Here is a 23,085-nt window from a genome sequence, read left to right as displayed (position 1 = left end):
AAATGTATATTTTAATTGTTAAAATTGCGATGTGCAAGAAGCCCTATCCTGATTTGATACATAAAAAAACTTGAAAAAATTGTTACTACTCACGAGTATAAAAAATACCCGCGGTCACTATGCTCATCAAAAATTCTACGTATACAACCAGTCACCCGTGCCGATTTGGACCTTTCGTCCTACGACATGATTGAGTGACCGGAGGAACATAAATGCATGCGACTCACGCAATAGATGTGAAGAACGTTATCATCGATGCTACGTTGAAGAAGGGAAAGTTATCTTGGGAGGCTCTCATCAAGTAGATACCACTGAGAATCCCATGGTGGAAGTGGACGCGTGAAAAATTTCTAAAAAAACATATGACATTTTATTTCTAAAGACAGTGTTATTTGTGAAAATTTAAATCGTAATAATGTTAAAAATTGGGACTAATAATTTGAGGTGTTTTTATTTCATAGTTATAATTTTATATTCGACTTCAATAGAAAGAAAATTATACAGAATAAAATTTAAATACAACATACTAAAGTACTTACATTTTTAGCTTCTGAAGCTATAAGATTCTTAGAGTATTAGGGAAAGGGGAGATTGTAGAAGATCTGCAACAAGACGTTAAACTTTAGAATTTGTATTTAAAAGCAAAACAAAATCTTAAGTTGGAGATAATGAAAGATTCTTACATTCTTGGCTTTAGAACCGCCGCTGGATTTTGTATTTTCAAAAAATACAAAAAAATTAATGCTGATGTGAAGTATCTGTAACAAAACGTCAAATATTATACTCTGTTGTTAAATTTGAAAAACTGAGTAAATTGAAGTACAATATATAACTACTTACGATCTTGATCTCCTGGAGAGGCCTTATCCTCTTGAGCACTCACTCCAATACCGAAAACGAGTGTTGAAGAAAAAAAAATATGAGAAAGGAAAAATAAAAGACTATCAACGCGCGCGTTTAAACAACAATCGGCGGATTCACTGACTGTAACTTCGCGAATTATAATTTAAATGAATTATTTAATTTAATAAGAGCCACTTTGCTTAGAAAAATATTAAAATATTTCGCAACAAACACTGACTCTACCGACCGCATTGCGCGCGATCACAGAAATTTTCTGAAAATGAAATTGATTATTAAGAGAAGAGAAAAGGATACGTTTATTTAGAAAATACTGCTATCTTTCTAGAACATTATTGTAAAGAAATTTGAATATATATTAAAAATATTAGTTGTAAAGTATAAAGTATTTTTCAATACTGAACATTGTAAATGAAAGACAATTATTGTATTCTGAATGTTTGTTATTAGAGTAGAAAGTATGCAGATTAGTAATATATCACGTCAAATGTTATAAATATTCGAAAATGTTTGCATGAATCAAAATTTCACAACTAATTATATTTAAGAATATACGAAAGACGCATGTGAAATCTTTGAGTCGTTTTTCATCTTTGTATTCTAAATAATTATGAAATTATATACTGTGAATTGTATTTCTAAAATATATATGAATTGTATACCAAATGTTACTCAAAATGTATAAAATGTTGCCAAATTTCCGTAGAAGTTCATCAAATTAATGATCCATTTATGGTCCATTAATAATTGTGGTATCGATGCATTTTATGCTGTCTGTGCAATCAAGATTAACCTGCACAAAGAGAAATTAATAGTCAGAATAAATGTTCCAAACGAAGGCAAATGTGTAAAAATGAAACGATAATCAACTGCAAATTCTACTGAAAAAACGTATAAGATAAGTTACCGGTAACCGTAGGAGAAAAATTGACAACCGATTGCAAAAATTGCTGCAAAAAGTTTCAAAGCATTACGATTTCGTTACCGTAATCCTCAATTAATCGTTAAACACGCGCGTATTAATGAAATTGTACCATTAATGAGCTATGAAGGAAGTGAAAAAGTGTCGAAAAAGCGACGCTATCGATAGGGTAGAAAAAGTTACAAACCTAATGCGACATAAAGCGTGTTGTTGTCACGTAATTTGATAGCCGAATGACTTTCCGCGATTCGTCTCGTCTTGCAATTGAGAAAATAGTAGGTTATGGGATGAACCTGTCCGAACAGGCACGATAGTCGAACAAACATAAACATTGTGTTCGTGTTGTAATGAATTTCGGGCTTCAAGGTTTCCTGGGGCCTTTACTTTACTTGAAAAATGAAAAGTTTTTTTACATTACGCAGTAAAATTATCATTTTAGCTATTAAATACGTGTATCCTAATAAATTATTGTTGAATTTAATATTTGAATTATTAAGAATTACGTAATACATGAAGTTAAAGAATCAACAAATGTTAAAAAATGTTACAATAGAAGTAACATGTTATACATATATATATATATATATATATATATATATACATATATATATATATATATATATATATATATATATATATATATATATATATATATATATATATATAGTCATATTACAAAGTCACAATATGTGTACTGTTAGAATTGAAATTTAATTTTCGTATAAAATTATAAATAACTTTTAGCATGGTATGCTCTGTTTAAATGCTTATATGCTATAATTTCTTTAATTGTTGAAAATTATGACATAATTGTTTGGTTAAATCTTACCTTGACCTGAACTAAAACCGCATATTTTATCTTAAAAATATACAATACAAACGCAAATTTAATAGTTATTATTCAAATTTTTACCTGAGATAATACTTTTGGATGATAGTTCTTTCCAAATGATTTTTCTGCATAATATTTTCTTTTGTACAGATGAAGTGGTGTGCTTCTCGCCGCCATCTTTAACCGCCACTTCTTAGTTAAAAATCGATCATGAGTAGTATCGATTTCGAATTTGAGAATCGTAGGAAGTGTATTCCATATTTCGCCGTTGTGGCGCTGTAATCGTGCATTTTACGGTTAATGATAAAATAAAATATAAAAAACTCAAGGTTAAATCAAATAGACAAAATTCAAGAAAAATTCTTAAAAGAGAACGAAAATATTCACACATTTGATGAAAAATTGTCGATACATTAAACTGAGACATGAGAAATTTTATTATATTTTATCATTATGCGTTGTAAAATTATTTATTTTAACTATTGAATACGTGCATTCCTAATAAATTATTGTTGTATTTAGTTGGATTATTAAGAATTACGTAATACATGAAGTTAAAGAATTAACAAATGTTAAAAAATGTTACAATAGAAGTAAAAGCATGTTATACATATATATATATACAGTCATATTACAAAGTTACAATATTTGTACTGTTAGAATTGAAATTTTCGTATAAAATTATAAATAACTTTTAGCACAGTATATTCTGTTTAAATGTTTATATGCTTTATTTCTTTAATTGTTGAAAATGATGTCATAATTATTTGGTTACATCTTACCTTGAACTGGAGTGAAAAACGCATGTTTTATCTTAAGCATATACAATACAAACTCAAATTTAATAAGTACTGATGTAAATTTTTACCTGAGATGATACTTTTGAATGATACTTATTTCCGAATGATTTTTTTAAATAATATTTTCTTCTGTACAGATGAAGTAGTATGTTTCTCTCCGCCATTTTTAACCGCCACTTCTCAGTTAAGAATCGGTCGTGAGCAATATCGATTTCGAGTTCGAGAATCGTAGGAAGTGTATTCCATATTTCGCCGTTGTGGCGCTGCGATCTGTAACTGTGTAATTTAAACTCAATACGCGCGCATTTCGTTTGTATAATAACACAATAAAATCTGTAATTCTTTCCACAATCGGTATTTCAGAGCACGTACGATGAAATTTCATGAGATGTCAATTTTCGTATATTTCATCCACGGCGTGACTGTTGCAAACGACAAACGATCCGATGTGACATCATGTCATTGTGCGTTGGATCTTAAATCTCTTTTTGGTGACGATTTTTACATAGTTGTACGCGAATTGATCATAGATATTTTCGACTAGTTTACAGATACGTAATTTTTGTCAGGACAATAATGGAAAAACTCTTAAACAATTTATAAAAAGCGATGCACTCGCGCAATGCGAGGACGTGTGAATGCAATATATTACGTTCGTGCAATTGCTGCTCCAGTTACGTCAAGAATGCTACCCGACGGCGTTGTTCATGAATGCCAACGTAAACTCATTTTGAGAACATTGAAAAATAACTGGAAATGACAAGAGTGGGGGAAAACGAGATGATTAAGTAACACTTACGAATTTTTTTTTCTCTTTTTTTTTATAATGAACTAACAAATTTACTGCAAACTATTTTAAAAATCTTCAACGAAAAGATCATTGTAGCCTAATGGATGGCTTATGTTGCTGGTCAGGATGAGATGTATAAGTTGTAAAATGAAACTTGGTAAATTACGTAAACACGGGAAAATTTATGCAGAGAATCAAGCTACTTTAAATTAATTTCTCCTTTAGGTTACAAAAAGAAAAAGAAACGAAATTGGAGTACAACGAAAAATAGATTAGAAGATTAAAGTGAAAAAAATTCTAATTTAGTATTATTAAAGATTCAAGATAACGGAATTTGGAAGTAAAAGTCTCCCTCTGGAACTTTTGTCCGTTTGCATTGTATACATACATATGTACATGTATAGATCTTTTAGGTTAGAAAAAAGGATCAAGTTTGGAACGCAACAAAAAGTGCTCGTACTAAATTTCTAATTTTAACGAATTTAAATGCATTTTTAAGATTTGCTAATTTCCGATTTAAATGCTAATTCAATTTGATTCGAGATTTGAGATAATGGGAATTAAAAAGAATACCTTTGCGAAAGTTTCCCTGAAATTATCCAGAAAGAAGATCAAGATTAAAAAGTATCCGTATGAAATTTTTTTTTGTTCTAATATCTGGACTATTCTTTACTAAGAATTCGGCATAAAGGAATTTAGGGTGGGACGACAATTTTTCCCTTTGTCCATTTCCATTGTACGTGTAGTATATGCACGTTATTTTTGAGCGCGCGACTTATGTGAACCGCATTGTTTACAGTTGACGCAACGTGAAACGGTGAGAGGAAGAAAAGATCACGCTGCACGTCGCCGCCGTCGAGAAATCTGGACTCCGAGCGATACTTGAGAAGAATCCCAAAGCATCGTGGATACAAAATCACGTCCTACACAATAACCTTCGGTGAAGAAAGAAAGAAAGAGATAAAGAAAAGGAAATAATAGAGGTAACACGATACATGTTATAACCTCACAGTTTCGGACTGGTACAGTACGTAGCAGATTCTATGATCTATTGCGAGATCGACGATTGTCCAAAGTCTCGGAGTATTTCTCATTCATTTCTAGCTCTAGAATAGTGGTCAGCTTCAATCGCCGACTTTGTACTTATTGTCACTCATGGCATTTCTCCGATGCAAGGATAGTATCGGATAAACGAACGTTGCTCAATTAATGCGATTACTACACCCACGAAGCCTCGCTTCCAAATTTTAATTCGTAAAGGGAATCTTGATAGCTGTTTGAGATTTCAACTGTTCCGTGTACCGAAGTGGTCGTTAAAAGTTACAAAAATAAAGGAAGGTGAAAGAGAAGAGGAGAGGAAAGAAAGAGATTCGAGGGGAGGGAGAGTGTGTACGAGTGAAGGGTACCGGCATGAAAAGCAGTGCGAGAATATTCATGAAAAAAAAGAACACCGAGGGAAGGTTAACTTCAGCAGGATCTTCCTTTACCATTCAAAGCAGCTAGGAAGGTAACACACGCGGGGAAAACAACGACAACGACGCATTTCGCTCTTACATGCAAATTACAACGTTGCTGAATTAACTGGAAACTAGTGGTGGTTAACACAGGGCTAAAAACTTTCAGGCACATGTATGCGCGCACACTTAATTGACAATTAAGCGAGAAAGAAGCGGATAGCGGGCGTTTTTCTCATTTAAAATAGCCGCAGACGGAGCAGACGGTCTTACGGGAAAACAATCTCTCCTGCATGCGGAACGGACGGTCCCGGTGAAAAATTCAATTGCTGACTTGAATCACGTCCCTTGATAAAGAATCGCCGGAAAGGAATTTCCGTTCGGGAGCCAGAAGGGATTCCTCTTTATCTTTCTCTTGCCTGCTGTCTCTTTCTTCGGCTACTGAAAGAGTAAACCAGTCTCAGCTTCCTCCAGCCGATGAAACGTTTCATCTGAAATTTATAATTGATAAACCGTCGAATACCTCTTTGCTCGAGAGGAAAGTAATCTCGATCTCTTACAGAGACCAAGAGAGGAATCAATCATTCAGACATTTGTTACGCGGCTCGTCAAAAGGGGAAAGCTTCATAACTGCGGTGCTAGAAAAGGTCACGAGAAACAAGAAGGAAAAATAACGAGATTTCGATAACCAGACGTTGATGCTACAAGGAAAAGAAAGAGACGCTGATGATAGAACGAGTAATATACAAATAATAATACACGAAGTATAAGAGTGTAAGTATTTCATTATCATATAAAAGTACTAGAGATAGAAAAATAATAGACAAAACGAGCACACTGTTAGAGTAAGAAATTGAAAATCAATAACTTGGTTGAATACTTTTAATAACGTAAAGATTCCATTACAAAACTAACAGCTGCCAACGTAATCTTAAAAGGAAAGAAAGAAGGGAAAGGAGATTTCCCCTAATAAAAAAAAAAGAGCCAGTAGCAAAGAAGTACTACACAACATATAACGGAACGTTTCATTAATTCTCAATCGATACGATATTCAATGGAAAAATTAAATTGTACAACAAGATCTGCGATGCTCGTGGACAGATGCTAATAAGCTGAGTACGACCGTGTCCAACGAGAGACGGACGGACGTACTTTTGTTTTTTTTCCACAACGGTGAAAAGGAAGTCACGAAACACGGCGAACCACTACGGTATCCACTACACGGGCTCGTACGCGTACAGCAACGGAGCACCGAGCGTGTATAGCAACTACCCGGCGAACGGCGGGTTCGTGCAGTCTCATCTCCATGAAGACTACCGGCCGATTTACTTTTACGTAGCGCAGCCCTACACTATCCCGTACACGTTCGCGAAAAGGCCGAGGCCGTCGTCGCTGCTGAGGCCGGGCAAACCTCGGGGCAACTGTCGCGTCAAGTTTTCCAAGAGGCTCGGCAACGGCGACTTCTCGCAGAAGGTTAAGCAGGGCGAGTTCTCGAGAAGCCTCAGCCAGGTGCACTTCGTCGAGAGCCAGGGGCAAGGTATTTACACCGACATTATTTCTTCGCTAAGGGTATAAGTCGCAATAACGTAAATTAATAAATAGCAGACAAGTAATTTTGGTCAGAATAATATAAATTATCCAGTTTCCAGAGAAAGAAGAAGGCTTTTTAAAACCAGGTGTAATGTGTATTTTGTAAATTCAACAGGTTTGGGTAAATTTTGTTCAAAATAAAGATGAGAAGTAACAATTTGAAATAACGAATCATTTATTATATGAATAATATATCAGTTTTATTTGAAAAATTATTCGGGAAAAGTAACTTATCTCCTTGTCAAATCAAATGATTTTGATTTGAGTTGATTCATTGTAAAGTAAAAAGGTGACGTTTACACGATAGAATCAGAAATTGTTTGAGAAATCATTTGCAGATACAAATACATAACACAAAGTGAAAATTATTTTATTTGATAATGCAAAATGTCAAATAAATTAATGAAAAATTATTTGCTTAATTCCAATGAATTAATGTAAGATTATTTCAAAATAACATTGAATCAAATAAGATTATATGTTATTTAAATAATCATTTCTCAAATATTTTATTCAAATAATGCCCATACCTGAACGATATATGATTATCCATTTTCATATTTAAAATTTAACATTTGTTCTTGCAGTTTAAATAATAGGTACAAGTACTTTTCTGCTACTATTATGACTTACACTCTTTTATTTGTTCAGAATTGTTCCATTCAAATGCATGGCAATAATTTTTTCCTATTAATTTATATCGTCAAATTTTATTTTTTGACATTGAGACTGTGGAACGAAATTCCAAGGATTTGCTTGATATTTTCTTATCATTATGTTTATCATCAATACTACAATTTTACAAAGTTTAAAGAAATGGAAGTTTTATGATAAATTATTACTAAATTCTCAATATTAAATCACATTTTTGTTAATTTTTCGCTTTTCCCAGAAAGCTTCAAGTTATCTAATTTTTCAAATACAATATATGTGCGAATATAATATATTAATCATTGATCCATTCAGTACCAGACAATAATTTACTATTACAGTGTTATAAACACTGTAGTATTATCTATCTTACTATTACTATATTAAGCGAATTTTTGAAATTTCCCCTTACAACTCCAGACATTAAAAAAATGGAATTTAATTTTAGAGTTTGAAGATAAATAGAAATATAACGACCCTTTTAATGTAACTGGTTTATCTGATAGGTTAAATCGAAAAGTTGTTGATAGTTTAATTATAATTCCAAAGTTTCTCGTTTATAAATTTCTCAGCAACTAAGTTTAATAACGTGTCCGTTTTATTAATGCATTTACATTAAATTTACTTTTGACGTTAAACTAATCAACTATTTAATAACATCGAGCTCAGAACGATGTGGGATGTATGATATTTTTATATGTAATAAAACTCTTTGAAGTTATTAATTTACTTTCGTACATGTGTACAAAATTCGTTTCGAGAGAGCCTTGATAAAATAATCGGGTAGTTGAGCAAAAGGAAAGCAAAAGGGGGATGGACTCTAATGCCCGAAATAATTGGGGGATTAAAATAATTGCTACGTTGATGTTGTCGTTTAATAAGCTGTCGGATACGCTGTATGAATTTGTAGTTATTTACTAGCCTCGGATTCTTCTCACACTCATTTGTTTAGAAAGGTGAAAATTAAAGAATATGTATCATAGAAATTTATATTGTAATATTTTTAAAATTGAAAGGGTTTCTTTTCTTGCCTGTTAGAAATTTATAGTTGACAGTAGCGATGGGATCTATATTCAAACAATTCGATATCGAGATACTCAATGGGAAATGCGTTGAAATTTTCGTTATCAATTTTTGATACTGACACACATTCGTTTCGAATCGCTATCAAGTCAAAAACCGAATCAATATCCACTTAATATTTCATGAAAACATTGATACCTCTGCTGGTGTACTTCGAAAAATTATATTATGTTTGTAATCCTCTCTGCACCAAGTGATTTTCGTTAACAAACTATATTTTCATATTTCAAAAAAAAAAAAAAAAACATGTTTAAGATAATCAAGTTAGACGAAACATTCTGTTTCTGAAGTTAAAGGGATTGACATCTTGTTTGTTTGATCCTATATTTTGTTTTGAAATACTCTTCAATCACTTTACAAAACTCTATTGTTCACTGAATTTCGATAAAGCACCAGAGGGATGGAAAATGTTGGTGAAGAAGTATTGTTTGACTTAGGCTTTGGCTTTCACGCCAGCGTATTTTTCTTGCCGGAGAATTGTTGCGAAAGCGGGGCATAGTTTCTGTGGCATAATTTAAATAGTTGCTGTCGTCAAGTAAACTATCGATGCCCACGCGGAGAGCGTCTTGTTCACGTCTGAAGCGTGCACATGCTTCTTTTGCTGAAAAGAGAAACTTCTTGGGGAGAAAGGAACATTCTCCAAATATAAGACACCATTCCAATCGAAGACAGAGACAGCGGGACATCGTATTTGGATGAGAGATATCCACTGTCTCTGAACAGTTTTCGTATTTGCGCGTAAAAGGAAACAGGTTGTATGCAAGTATTTGCTTACTGAAACGAGTTGCCAGAGACATTAGGTAGAGTGACATTTTGTCACGCACCTCCGCAGAAGAAAACGTAAAGACAACTTTGACATTAAAACTTACAATATATACAGGGTGTCCAAAGTAGAGCGGAAAGTCTATAAATGCTTCATTAGAAAATTATAAAAAAAGGTAAAAAAAAAACGATATGACGAATTGATGTATCATTCATCAAATCATCCATTAAAATTGATAGTGCTGTTGAATTTATTGTAGATCGAGTTTCATGTTGACTTTGTCGAATTTCTTTACACTCAGTTTTAATTGATTGGTGACCTGGAATAAGAATCTATGTTAATATGTTACTATGTAAGTTTGAAACACCTAAAGTGCTTTTTTTCTTTTTTTTATTTTATACATTCGCTGTGTTGTGTTTTCTCTGGATGAGATATTTGCAACTGTGTACACTGGAACAATCTGTAGAGATGTACAATCATACTATTGTTTATTGTTTTTATTCAATTTCAAAATGTATTTGAGGCCACCGTTCAATTCTTTTAATCAATTCATTTCGTATAGAGTTGCTGGGTTGTAAATTTTTCTTTCCAGACTCCCTCGTAAGTAGAAATCTAGAGATGTAAGATCTGGTGAATTATGAATTATGTATCTTGTCTTATCCTGTATTAAACTAAGAGAAAAAGTACTGACCTACATATTTTCCACATTTCATATTTCTGTTATAGCTTCTTAATGAAGCATTTATGAACTTCTTGCTGCATTGCATTTTGATCTCATTTTTACCTGGCAAAGTTTGAACATTAAAATATACTGTATAATGATAGACTAAAGTTTAAGATCATACTTTTGATAGATTATTGCATTGTAACATGGTTCTAATATTTAGTAAATAATTTCTTTGGCCATATTCATAGAAAATGCAAAATTACATAAATGTTTGCAATCAGAGAATTTTATTAATGAGAGTTTCATAAACAATCTATTTAAGGACTGAAAGCTTTCATGATTGTCTTAAGTTCTAAACTATGTCAATGATATTTGACATTTGATTAGGAAAATTGAAAAGATTCCATTAATTCTTTAAAAATAAATCAAATGTTTCAAAAAGTAGATGATTAAAGAAAGATTGAGTTCTTCAAAGGTATTTTCTCTTTCACTTGGAGATTCTTTGGTAATTTAAAAAGTTTCAAGATTTCAAATTTTTGAGTTTTGATATATGGAGTTTCAGAAAGTTTCGGTGATATAGGGGAGTTGAAAGAGTTCTAAATATTCTGAGGTATATATCCAGAATACCAAATGATTTCAGGAGTATCAGTGATTTTAGATACTTCTAAAAAGAATACATACTATGCGTTTTAGAGAAAGTTCTAGAGTTTCAAGGGTCTCTACAATTCTAAAACGTTTCAAAAGTTTTAAAGAGAGAGAGAGAGAGAGAGAGAGAGTTTAGAAGGTTTCAAGAATAAAAAGGCTTTCAGAACATTTTATAAAATAACTGGAAGTTCCAGAAGGTTTCAAAAGTTCAGAAAATATTAAACTCAAAAAAGATCTATACTACCAGTTTGTGTCTTTAACTTGATAATAAATAGTATAAACAATCGAATAGTATAGATTATAGAAGAATACTGAGTAAACAAGTGTAGAATGGAACTACGCCTTGGTACAAACAGTTTGATACAATTGCATAATGTATTCCATAAGTTTTTCCAAATAAAGACCACAAAATTACGGAATTCGTAATTGTGTTCAGTCTTTTGTCATTGTGAGGTAGATATCCACATAACTTATTCTTAGTCCAATTGCGTTAACCGTCGCAATTTATTCAAAATGAGCAAGCGTACAGTGACTTATATTACACGTGAGTGTAATTGTCGTTCCCTTTGTAAATCTCTGTTCCCCAAACACCGTTGAACTGCAATGATTTTATAGTTAACACAACGCATACTTATCATGTACGAAGCTTCATGTACCGTAGTTTAATTACACGGCGGAATGCGCCGTACACAAACTTGCTTCCTGTCACAGTATATAAACTTCATTGAAGTTTCATGGGCTGGTCGCTCTCAGAATGAAAGGTATGCGAACTGCGCATCCGGTATGACTTGCCACTTCTTTCGTTCCTCTCGTCTGTCCAGTGATCTCGAACTATCCTAAGCCCCGTGATCCGAGGATGACGTCGATGTTCCGACGGGGCACGATCTTTGCTACGTTCTTCCTGTCGTTATTGGGCGGTGGACTAGTTTGCGCCGCTTTGGTGACGCAACACTGGGTCGAGGCGCGACCGTTGAGAACCCCAAACCCTCAAGAAAGCGCTGGCCGAGTTCACTTCGGTCTTCTTCAAGGAAAGAAGGAGCTGAACGTCGCCTATGGCTGGAGGACCTATCATATCTGTGGTAAGTTCTTCTAATAATACTTTAGTACTCTGTTATTTAATTGTAGGCGGATTTTTATGCATTTTTACGTTTTTTTAACATAAACGGAGAAATAGAGGTTACATTTTTTTGTAAAAATGATAAAATCTAACTTATGATTATTCATAACCTTCAATTCATGGAAACTTAAATTTTTACGTGCATAACTAGTTTTATGAATATGATTAACGAAATGGATTTTTACACTAATGATTAATCAAATGAATTAATAATTTATACATTTTTATATCATTGAAAATGGAAAGTGGCCAAGAAAATGGAAAATTAAATTTGTACGAGTGGATAATGGATTTTTATAGACATAAATAAATGGAACCTGAGTAAAATCTAGAGTATTGGATATTTTTCATGTTTTGTGCGTTATGTATAACTTCGACATTTACAAACAAATGCATGAAAATAGCAGTCTGCTTAGAAGTGATTGAATATTCAATTAATCCTTACCTATATAGACTTGTAGGCCATAAACTGCATGAAATTTTTTTTTAATACTAAATACAGTGTACATATATGAAAAGGAATATGTAGTATTGGTGTTACAATATAGTTCTCTAATTTCTTTTGGAATAAGAACCATCACATTTCAACAATATTTCTTTAGTGTGTTAACAATAAGCTTTTTATATACATTTATGAAAAATCAGTGTTATAATTATTAATAGAATCTTACGATGGATTACAATGAAAATTACAATGGATACTTAACGAAAATTTATAAATTTTTTAGGAAAACAATAGGAATACGATTATAATTCTAATTAATATTCCATTGAAAACCAATATTAATTATTAATATCTATATATTATTATAAGAATATACATTATATTACATATTATATTGCATATTACATTGCATATTACACTATTAACTCTTGGGAGTTACTACAATTCTTTAGTTATTCTGGAATTTTCAATTTAATTTGATTGATTAATCTCCAACATAAATTCTACGTATATTCATCTATATACTTAGCGAAACTATTTGATTCTGTGCAATTAATTAGACACGGATAATACGGTGTTGTTATATAATGCTTAACAATAAATATATATATATATATATATATACACACATAAGTAGTAATAACCGCAACAAGTATCTAGGAAACACTCCAAGATGACGGTTCATTAAATTATCCGGCTTTACCCAATAATCACCAAATGTGTTTCTAACCATCAGAATAATTTTCTGTTGGATGAAACATCATGGCTAATGGATCTGTTAACTGTTTATATTCTTCATTTAAGGATTTACCATCGTTTTCTCTTCCTACTACATATCATATCATTTATTTTTTTTTCAAACCACGTGATATTTGCTCCATTAAGCATGGCTGTTATGTTGCTTATATGACAGCAAATGCATTGCCGAGTGGTAATTAAACGCTTGAACTGCTTTCTGTGCATTTAGTGGTTTCTGCAGCCTTTCGTACATTGTAATTTAAAACGAAGCTTCTGGATACAAAGGCTATTATATACTCCACAGTTTCTGTAATCATTAAACCGTTTACAGTTGCATCCCACTAATGGATAGTTATGTTTCGGTATTGATAATTACCTTAATAGCCGTTATCGTTCTAAAAAATGTTCAGTGCATTTGGAAGTCAGAAGTTGAAGAAAGCGATAAGTAAACTGCAGATTTTTACGTGAATTTGTAGTTTTATAAATCTAAGTAAAACATTATTTCATTTTATAATATTACAATATTTGGTATACTTTTGCATATCATGTGTATTTGTAGATTTCTGTAATTTTAAATTTTTTATAAATACATAAGAATTGATCTAGTGATAAGTCACATTATTCTGTTTCTTACAGAATAGTAATTTGAAAATTTAATATGCTGTCAATTAAATCTATTATATTTAAACCATCTCTTCAGGATTAAATATACTTCTCTTGAATATTTAAAAAGTGTTAATGATGTTAGTTATGTGAATTAATATTATTTGTTTTCCAAAGATTACATGAAAATCTATATTTTGTTCATTTCCAGATTTTTATAGAATTATTAATTTACAGAATAAGTGTTGCTATATAATTATTGATATAAAAATGCTGAATAATTATAACAATAATAATAATAAATGTAGTAGTTACAAATAATTATAACATTAATATCTATTATCTGTTTGTTATCTATTATTTAAATATTCAAGTATAGTAAAGGAACTGAACGATAAATGATACTAAATTTTAGAATCTTTTTTTAGCCATTAAAACAAAAAAAGGTAAAAAAATTAACAAAAGCTGCATCACATTTTTTCCCATGGTCTTTGCTTACTTTTTGGTAAATGAAGACTCGAAAGATTTTTTAAGCATCTAGTATGCGGGCTGATATCCGATGCACGTGATTGCTAGTCACAAAGATTACCAGGAAGCGTCGGCACTGTTTGCACAATTCAATTTACGATAAAGTTTATGAGTTGAAACACTGGCCACGTAGTTTTTCACCACGATCGTGTATTGGACACGGACATCGATCTGTTAAATTATTCAATCTGTTCGCTGTTGGCTAATCCGAGTTTCTGACGAGTTTCTCACCAACAACGCGTTTTACATAACTTTCCTACGATGCGAGGGTGATGTTATCATCGAAGGAACAACCGAGTAGGACAGCCTCTCTCTGCTATCTGCCTATAATGGATAATCAACCGTAATTTATCTATTGTATATCTAGCTTTTATCTTTACCTTATTCATTATGACTTCATTACCCAATCGCTTCTTTCAGATAATTGCCCTGAGAAAGTTGAAGAATTCTGTGCTCAACTCATATCCTGGATCCACCATCCTTGTTTCCTGATTGTTGATGATAGTCTAGACTCTGACAATAAGAGGTTCTGTCCCAAGCTATGTTCAACTCATGTTTAAAAATCATTATCCTTATTTCTTGATCCTGATGATACGATGTTTTGGTACACACATTCATAAGTCATTGGCACACAATCTTAAATCTAATATTTATTGAAATTAATCTGTGACAATGAGAACACTGAGTATTTAGTGACTTACTGAGAGACAGTGTAACCAATTTCAATCTAATCGGTTAACGTCAGACAATGTTAAAATAATTGGACTTCTTGTATTTAACGAACTTGCATTTTAATCTACTTTTCTTTCCATTTTTAATCCTCTGTATAATCAGAATTTCGCTTTATTGCAGTAGAAAAAGATTGTTAATTCTCAACTAATATTATTGAGCCATTGAAAACCATAATTTAAGACTAGATCATTAAATTATTTAGAATTTTTTATTTAATTGAATCTTGTTGCTGATCTTTATCACGAAAGACATGTGAAATACATAATAAAATCAGAGATCCTAAATTTTGTCATAAACAAATTATTTGACATCTTTCTAATGGTGATTGATAAAATACATTGCTAATGAAGCATCGAAATTAAATTTTCAAAATGTATGTGTGTGTTATAGAGCGTTAAATTTTCAAAAGAAATACCAAAAGAGATGTATCAATTAATTTTTCTTTTTTTTGCTTTGATTTTTATTAACATTTATAGATTCAAAAAGGTATTCATATTCTTCTTATAATATTCTCCTACTAATTGAGGAATTCCACTTGCAAATTATATTAACCACTATAATTACTGTTGCTGTAGGTACATGGTACGTGTTATCGTTTGCTGTGAACAGTTCATTTTCTAAGGAGTACGTCAAATTTTCCCGACTCGATCTATGTGTACAACCTGAAATAATATCAGTAAACGAGTTATCGTTGTGGAGGATCGCACTGAGGAAGATTCTCTGGTACTTCGTGTATCAAATGTGATACTGAAGTCATAAATTCTGGTGGATAGTTGGCCAAACCGGAGAATCTCATTCGACATAACTGTAGCTGCACGTGATTTCTGTGTGAGATGGTGAATGGCGGCGGCAGAATTGCGCGTGTATCTCTCATAAATCTGCTATTTGGTAATCAGCGTGCTGCTCAATTGTCGAGGTCTCGATTCGTTAATAGTTACAGAGTCGTATTAAGATTGTTTTTGATCTGAATCATGGAGAGAATTGTGTTGGCAATAATTGATGATCAGATCACTGAAATTATCAAAGCGTGAAACTTGAAAGTACCAGGAATGCGAAAAGATTTATTGTTAAATAAGGACTGCATATTTTACGAAGAATCGTTTTGCAAAAGTGCACCGTTGTTTTGCAGATCTAAAATTTGTGTGAAAAATTAGAAATTGGTCATTTTTCTAATGTGGATTCTGTGACTCTATGATTTTTTGAGGATTTTGTTTACTTTTTATAATCATTTTTGCAATTTTTACAATACTCTATTATTATACAATATTCTCTAGACTCTTTAGAGTAATTAGATTCTTTTTACAGATGTTAATAAGTTGGTAAATTCTGACGAGTTGTGATGAATTTTACATGACCTAAATAACATATATATTATCTAATTTGTCAGAAAGAGGATCTAGTCACACCTAGTTTGAAAAGATGTTCAATAACAGATTCAAAAAAGTTTAACAAGATCAATAAATAATCTTCTCTACAAAATATTAATGTTTCCATATTTACCGACAATTTTAAAATTTTTCAAGACGTGAGTATATAAGCAAATCAATATTTTAATTCAACTTCTATGAACCTTACAGAAAATTTGAGGCAGTTAATAAGAAACTAAAAATACGAATAATTAATGACATAATTCGGACATTTTGCAACACACTACAATAGCAAATGCGTTATATATCCATATTCATATTTGCATATTCAAGAACATCTATGAACACAAGAAGATTGCTAGAAATGTAAAGAATCCTTGATTCGTTATCTGCCCATGAATTTCGCCCAGATTCACGGCTGAACTCGAGTAATAAGACTGTTCATAACATTTGCGTGTCTTGTCATCCCGATACTGAGATCGTTATTGCCGGAGGAAACTGCTATCGTGCCATAAACGGCGGTACAATGCCGGTCGAGCACTCGAGCGAAAACATCCGTTCCCCCCTGGCATCTTACCCCGAAGGTGGACTTAGCCATGTAATCCACGGGGTACGCCAGCTGAAACATTTGAATAACAATTTTACGGGCTCACCATGTATAACGGTTCGTCTCACGCACTTCAGTCGCGGCATAATTTTCGCGGGAGACCGGACGCAAAAACCTGCTTTGTACCAGTTAAATGATTCTATGGCATATATTCTCGTTACTCGTCCATTTATGGGTTTTATTAAATAGCTTACACATATATATCTTCTTAAATTGTATTTTGATGTAAAAAATACATTTGCATCTTACGTTAGAAGATTTGATGCGAGAGGTGTTGGAAGACTGAAGACCAATAATTGGATCAATAATGTTGTAAGATACTTGCTTTGATCATTTGTGGCTGAAATTTGTTCTTGTTAGGAAATGCCGATCTATTTTACGTAGTGAATCATTGTTATCTAGGGAATAATATCTAGAATTTAAAAGAAAAAAAACGTTTTCGTTTAAGATTTTTAATTATAGATAATTTTCTAGTATCTTCTTTTAGTTCTTACAGTGTAAAGGTTTTAGAAATGCTTTGCATTAAGCTGTTCGACAAGTTCAATGTACAGAGCACGGTATCTATGGAAATTGGAGAATGTAGCAGAACAGTAATTGGACCCTCGTGGCCAAGCAGTTTGACCCAGTGGCGGCTAAGTGTACAGTATCAACCACACTGCAATTCTTATTACGATTCTCACTCCACAGATACAATATTTTCTTTATCAGCTTCTCGTATTCCGACTCGGTACATATGATTAGTTGCGTATCGAATGCCACGTTAAAACTGTACATTGCGGGCAATGTCTGTTAGAATTTCTGACTCAGGAGGACGATGTTATCATAGACGAGTTCTTCGATTTATCCTTACATCGATGTCTGTACGAGGAATTTCTTTTAGAGTTCGTTTTCATTAGCTTGAAATTACTTGAAATTACTTTGAAGGTATGAACTTGTTATTTTCCTTAATTTAAAATATCGTTTGGAGTTTGAAGTGGAGACTGAAACTATAAAAACTTCTTTTTCAAAGTTAATTTCATTCATTATTATTCTAGGAATCTTTATCTTCATTGGCAATTTAGGCATCTCCAAGTCAGCTTATATAAATCTTAAATTCAGCTTATTCTAAATCCTCAAGAAATTATCCGGATCTGAATCCTCAAGCACCTTGAATCACCCGGATCTGCAAGTAACTAAACAATCTGAATCTTTGAAAAAACTTGAATGTTCTGAATTTTCAAGAGACTAATCTGAATCTTCAGGTAACTTGAACAATTTAGATTCTTAAGTAACTTAGACCATCTGAATTTTCAAAAAACTCGAGTAATCCAAATTTTCAAATTAATTTTAAATAATTCGAGTATTCAGATAACTTGAACAATCTTCAAATCATCTGGAGATCTTCGAGATCAACTTGACTACCCTGAATTTTCAAGTGTGTAGCTTGTATCTTGACTCTAACTTAAGTAATCTGAATTCAGGTAGCTGGAATAATTCTGAATAACTTGGCTAATTGAAACGAAGCTCTAGTATTAACGACCGATTCCGCGTGGAAAGCAGATCGAACTGTAGCTGCCTCGCCCGATAAGAACAATGGGATTGTTGGCACGTGTCATGAGAAACGTTTCTCTTTCATCGAGCGACGGAATGGTCCCAAAGGGACACGCGAGGAACACGTACCGGTTTCGATCGTGTATGTATGTATGTACCGATAATCGCGTGGCATGCACGATTAACCATTGTGTATATGTTAGTTACTATTTAGCCTGAAACGTGAGGTCAATAACAGCTTCTTTATTTTATTGTACCAACAACGGGGCAGATATTGGTATGCGTGTCGCAATGGAATACGATAGTAATCGTTTATTAATCCCCTCGCTCGTCCCTCTTCGCTGATATATTTCATTGATAATGAAGAAAAGAATTAATCGCGCTGATGCACGCGACTAGCATATTAACTTTGATCATTGCCTGAACGTGTCGCGCGTTTAATGACAAAAGCCGATCAAATTGAATTAATTTTCGAGTGATATCTACCTCTGTTATATTCTTTTCTTGCGAATCGTAATAAGCTTAGTGGAATACCACGTTCTTCCTTTCTCTGTGAGTTGTAGGTCTTTTATTTTATTAATATTTGTATTTATTAATTAACTGTTGAAATTTTCTACAAATTTTAGAAATACTGAAAAATTCTTGAAAATGAAGGAATTTTAAATTGATGATTTCTTTCTCTTTTTAATTGGAATTTGAAAGTTTTTGTTTGAATGCTTTTTATTTTAACTTATTTTTGAATATATCCATAACTCTTACGTTAAATAATTTACTTATTAACTTTCATCAAGGTAATCTGTCTATTAAATTTCACGTTGTACTGTAATTTACATTTTAATTTATATTTAACTATAGAGAGATTGGTATAATAGAGATTAGCAATTACAGTATTAATTAATAATCTCGTATTTTATATTGATTTCACGACTTTTCACAGATTATAGAAGAACGTAAAACGAAAGAGCTCCATTTGTCAAGTGAAAATTTTCCAAAAGAAGAAAAGTAAGGGAAGCGGGGAAAGAATTCTTTCTATAGTCGCTGTATGATTAATAGTTCGGTGTCAGCAGCTGTTCAAAGTGTACCTAATAGCGGAATAGACAGCCGTAAGAGTTTGGAAATGTCGGACACGGTTCTAATCCGTTCCCGTTGCAGATTTCATCGGCGGCAAGAAGTTTTTTGCGACACCCACGCGCAGAGGCGCGCAGGAGAAGCGGTTGAATAAAGAAAAGCAGCCCGAGGGAAAGATTCCGTGCGCGAGAGAGCAACCGCGACGGTTGTAACAATAGGAGCAGAAACTGGTTTCTGAGTGTGCAAAAATTCACGACCGTGCCTCGTGGTCGACTTTCACGTGCTCCAGCAACCTCGTATCATCGACTGTCCCGATGCTGACCACGGGAAATATTAAAATCTCTTTTCCTTGGAAACTTTCACGGTCAATGAAAGTACCGAATTCGCGTTTCATCCAATTATAATTATCTTTACACAGTTTGATTTGATTAATTTTTGATATTAATCACAATCGCTTTAGGCGAGGCTAAAGATAAGGCTATTTCAATATTCTTGACATCATTGGGTTTTGTTTCAAACAACCTAACTTTCATTAAAAATAACCATGTAGAGTATTATTGGTATTAGTAATAATTATTACTATAATATTCTATGATATTCTATTATTTTATATATTATTAATAATGTTATAAGTTTTAAGACAACGTTCTATAATTGAAAGGCATACACTGGTTCTTTATTAATGTAAAATATAGTCGTTTTGTGTGTTGAAACTCAATGCTTGGAGTAAACATGGAACACAAGGAAAGGCACGGCTCTTGAGAAATTCCTCGGATGTCCTTTCGTGGACGCAAGTTGTTAACTTGGCGATTCACTGAGAATCCCGCCCGCGGCTAATTAAATAGTCCGTTATTTGCGATGCAATATAACTTGAACTAGCTAAAGCAAGAGTATTTACTGCACGCTTAATTATTCATTACGTGCTACGATAACTTCAGTTTGCACGCCAATCCAGAGTAAGATTCGGTTTGCACAGAAAAACTGAACGTTCAAGTTGATGAGACTTTTTCAACGACAATGACAAACATTATAGATTAATAATATGCTAACGTTAATCGACAGTAACTTTGTTAATAATAATTCTAGTAAATTGGATATTATTTTAAACAACTGATATTAACTGTTTATTTTCATTTATTAACTGTTTTCTTTAATTTCAATTAAATTTTTTCTCCTTTCCGAAGAATATAATTTTTATTTCTATCTTTCTATTTTTAAACATAATTTAATAATATTGAAAGTGTTAAAGTATCTGAACGTGGTGAACGGCTGACATATAAATGTGAAGCTCGCGTCATTGATTTTTACTGCTGATGCTAAAATCTACGTCCTGGATACTATTATTGAAGTTATCGCATAAAAATAATCGTTTGTTTCGTTTCAGTGCCTCAAATGATCAAGCAAGACCCAACTGTGATGTCTTGGGGACTCTGGATCAGCACCCTAACGACAACCTCGGCAGCACTTGTCACCGCTGGCTTGGCTGCTTTGCTCGCCGTTTTGAACACAGCCACTTCCCCCAGGTCTAAAATCCTTTCCGATCCTGGAGTATATTTTATAAATATCTTAACACGTACGTTGATCAGAGTATTATAACTTTAACTTTGACTTAACAATTCAGTTTAAAGAAATCAAAAAGAAAGAAAAAAGAAAAGTCATCGACTATATAAAAATTGAATAAAATTTATTAGAGATTAGTTACATTACAGTATATTGTAAAAAAGTCAATTATTTTATAGTTTTAAGTTACGTGTAACTTTAAGACGTTTCATGTTAATTGATATTTAATTCAGTGCTAATGTGCATGGCGAGTACGAGCACTTGGCTAGCTCAGTATTACACGAAGCTATACTTCAACGTGCTTCCGAAGGAGGACATCGATAATATGTGGACCAGCGAAGGTTCTGCTGAGCTTGGTTATTCATTTTGGTAAGAGACTTTTCATTCTGCTCGATATAGCGTGGACGTATTCACAATAGAATACCTCTGCTAAGCTTCATCCATGATCTCGCATTTTTGTAGTTGCTGGCAAGTTTTATTGCAGGCCATATTCGATATTGTGAATGTTTTTCCATTTCCAGTGCTTTCAAATTGCGAGAGGAATGCGAATTATTAAACTTGCGGCTTAATAAAATACTAGCCACTTTAATCTAACGTAAAGTGAGAATTTCCAACGTAAAATATTTTGTCTTTTAAACGTTGAAACGTTACTTTAAAAATTAAGGAGTGATTGCGAATGTTTACGCATTTGTGAAAAATTTAGAAAACGTATTAATAACATGCGAACAAATTTCTGTTTGAATATAAATTTGCATAAAGATCCGCAATCTGCATACTTATTTTTACTTCTACATGCACTGATACGTTAAAGAAAATGTCCTTGAGAATTCAACTGATTTTAGATACGGTAATGCTTTCTGCTTCAAAGTTACAACAGTCGGGGCGTAGAAAAAAAAAAAAAAAAAGGAAAAATAGGAGAGAAAAAGAAACACGTAGATTTTTAGAGGTGTCTCTGTGATTTCGCTTCTAAGGTTGCTTGTTTTCTTTCAGGCTGGTTGTGTGCGCCGGTGTGGTGCATTTAATCAGCATAGCGTTGGTAGGCTGGGGCTCAGGACGAGACAAGATCGAACGCTTGGAGACAATTCCAGCGCTAGAGGAAAAGACCGCCGCAGCGATAATGCTGTATTGAATCCCGTGGCTCTTGAGACGGCGAGAACTCAAAGAGAGAAAGAAGTCCATTATAAAAATTACACAGAGTGTGCTGCTCATATTTGTTAGCGTGCATTGAGACAACAGGAATCGATTAAGCAAAGAGCTGACTACGATGTTTCTTCTATTCGAGAAGAGACAAGTTCCTAGACGTTTGTTAGCGTATTTAGTGTGGCGACGTAAAAAAAACAAAAACGAAAAGAGCAAGCACATTAAATGGGACTATCGTTTAAAATTTTGTTAAAACTTAAGCGTGAAATTTGAGGAATTTTGACACGTAAAAAAAAAAAAAAAAAAAAAAAAGAACATTTAACTTTAAACGAATTTGTTGAATCGTATAAAAATAAATCAAATGTAAATTTCATCGTGCAAAATTTGACCAAATCGAGTGTAAAGGTGGAAACGCGATTTTTGTAACTATCTGATCAGAATGCAGTTTCCGGTTGAACGTTTTATTTGAAAAATATGACCCCGGGCTTTTCAGACCGCTGAAATTATCGAGAGTGGAAACCAGGCCGTGTAATTGATCGTTTCTGCACGGAGTTATGGAGCTTGCACCGTAATATCGCGTGATTCGGAACGT

The 23,085-nt window shown here is 32.9% G+C and overlaps 1 protein-coding gene, 1 long non-coding RNA gene and 1 pseudogene across 2 annotated transcripts; 2 read left to right on the top strand and 1 right to left on the bottom strand.

The window, feature by feature from the left end:
* Positions 1–176: 176 nt before the first annotated feature.
* Positions 177–709, bottom strand: LOC122534538. The gene is made up of 3 exons (XR_006307920.1): positions 684–709; positions 540–602; positions 177–350 (listed from the first exon to the last, which is right to left on the bottom strand). It is a non-coding gene; the product is annotated as an uncharacterized LOC122534538 (long non-coding RNA).
* Positions 710–4,100: 3,391 nt separating this feature from the next.
* On the top strand, positions 4,101–6,367 carry LOC122534542 (annotated as a pseudogene).
* On the top strand, positions 5,005–22,840 carry LOC122534541. The gene is made up of 6 exons (XM_043665300.1): positions 5,005–5,712; positions 5,829–7,196; positions 11,880–12,137; positions 21,178–21,366; positions 21,587–21,722; positions 22,344–22,840. The coding sequence occupies exons 3-6, from the start codon at positions 11,915–11,917 to the stop codon at positions 22,480–22,482; spliced, it is 687 nt and encodes a 228-aa protein (XP_043521235.1). The 5' UTR covers positions 5,005–5,712; positions 5,829–7,196; positions 11,880–11,914; the 3' UTR covers positions 22,483–22,840.
* Positions 22,841–23,085: the final 245 nt, after the last annotated feature.

Source organism: Frieseomelitta varia, unplaced genomic scaffold (genome assembly GCF_011392965.1).
Source record: "Frieseomelitta varia isolate USP_RPSP 00005682 unplaced genomic scaffold, Fvar_1.2 scaffold_610, whole genome shotgun sequence".
NCBI classification, from domain to species: domain Eukaryota; kingdom Metazoa; phylum Arthropoda; class Insecta; order Hymenoptera; family Apidae; genus Frieseomelitta; species Frieseomelitta varia.
The sequence above is the reverse complement of the archived record's forward strand: the minus strand, read 5'-3'. Positions and strand labels throughout refer to the sequence as shown.

Bases quoted from the DNA above. Each gene is read 5' to 3' on its own strand.
- LOC122534541 (XM_043665300.1), top strand. From the start codon at position 11,915: ATGACGTCGATGTTCCGACGGGGCACGATCTTTGCTACGTTCTTCCTG. The intron at 12,138-21,177 runs GTAAGTTCTTCT...GTTTCGTTTCAG, and splicing joins GAGGACCTATCATATCTGTG to TGCCTCAAATGATCAAGCAA. The intron at 21,723-22,343 runs GTAAGAGACTTT...GTTTTCTTTCAG, and splicing joins GAGCTTGGTTATTCATTTTG to GCTGGTTGTGTGCGCCGGTG.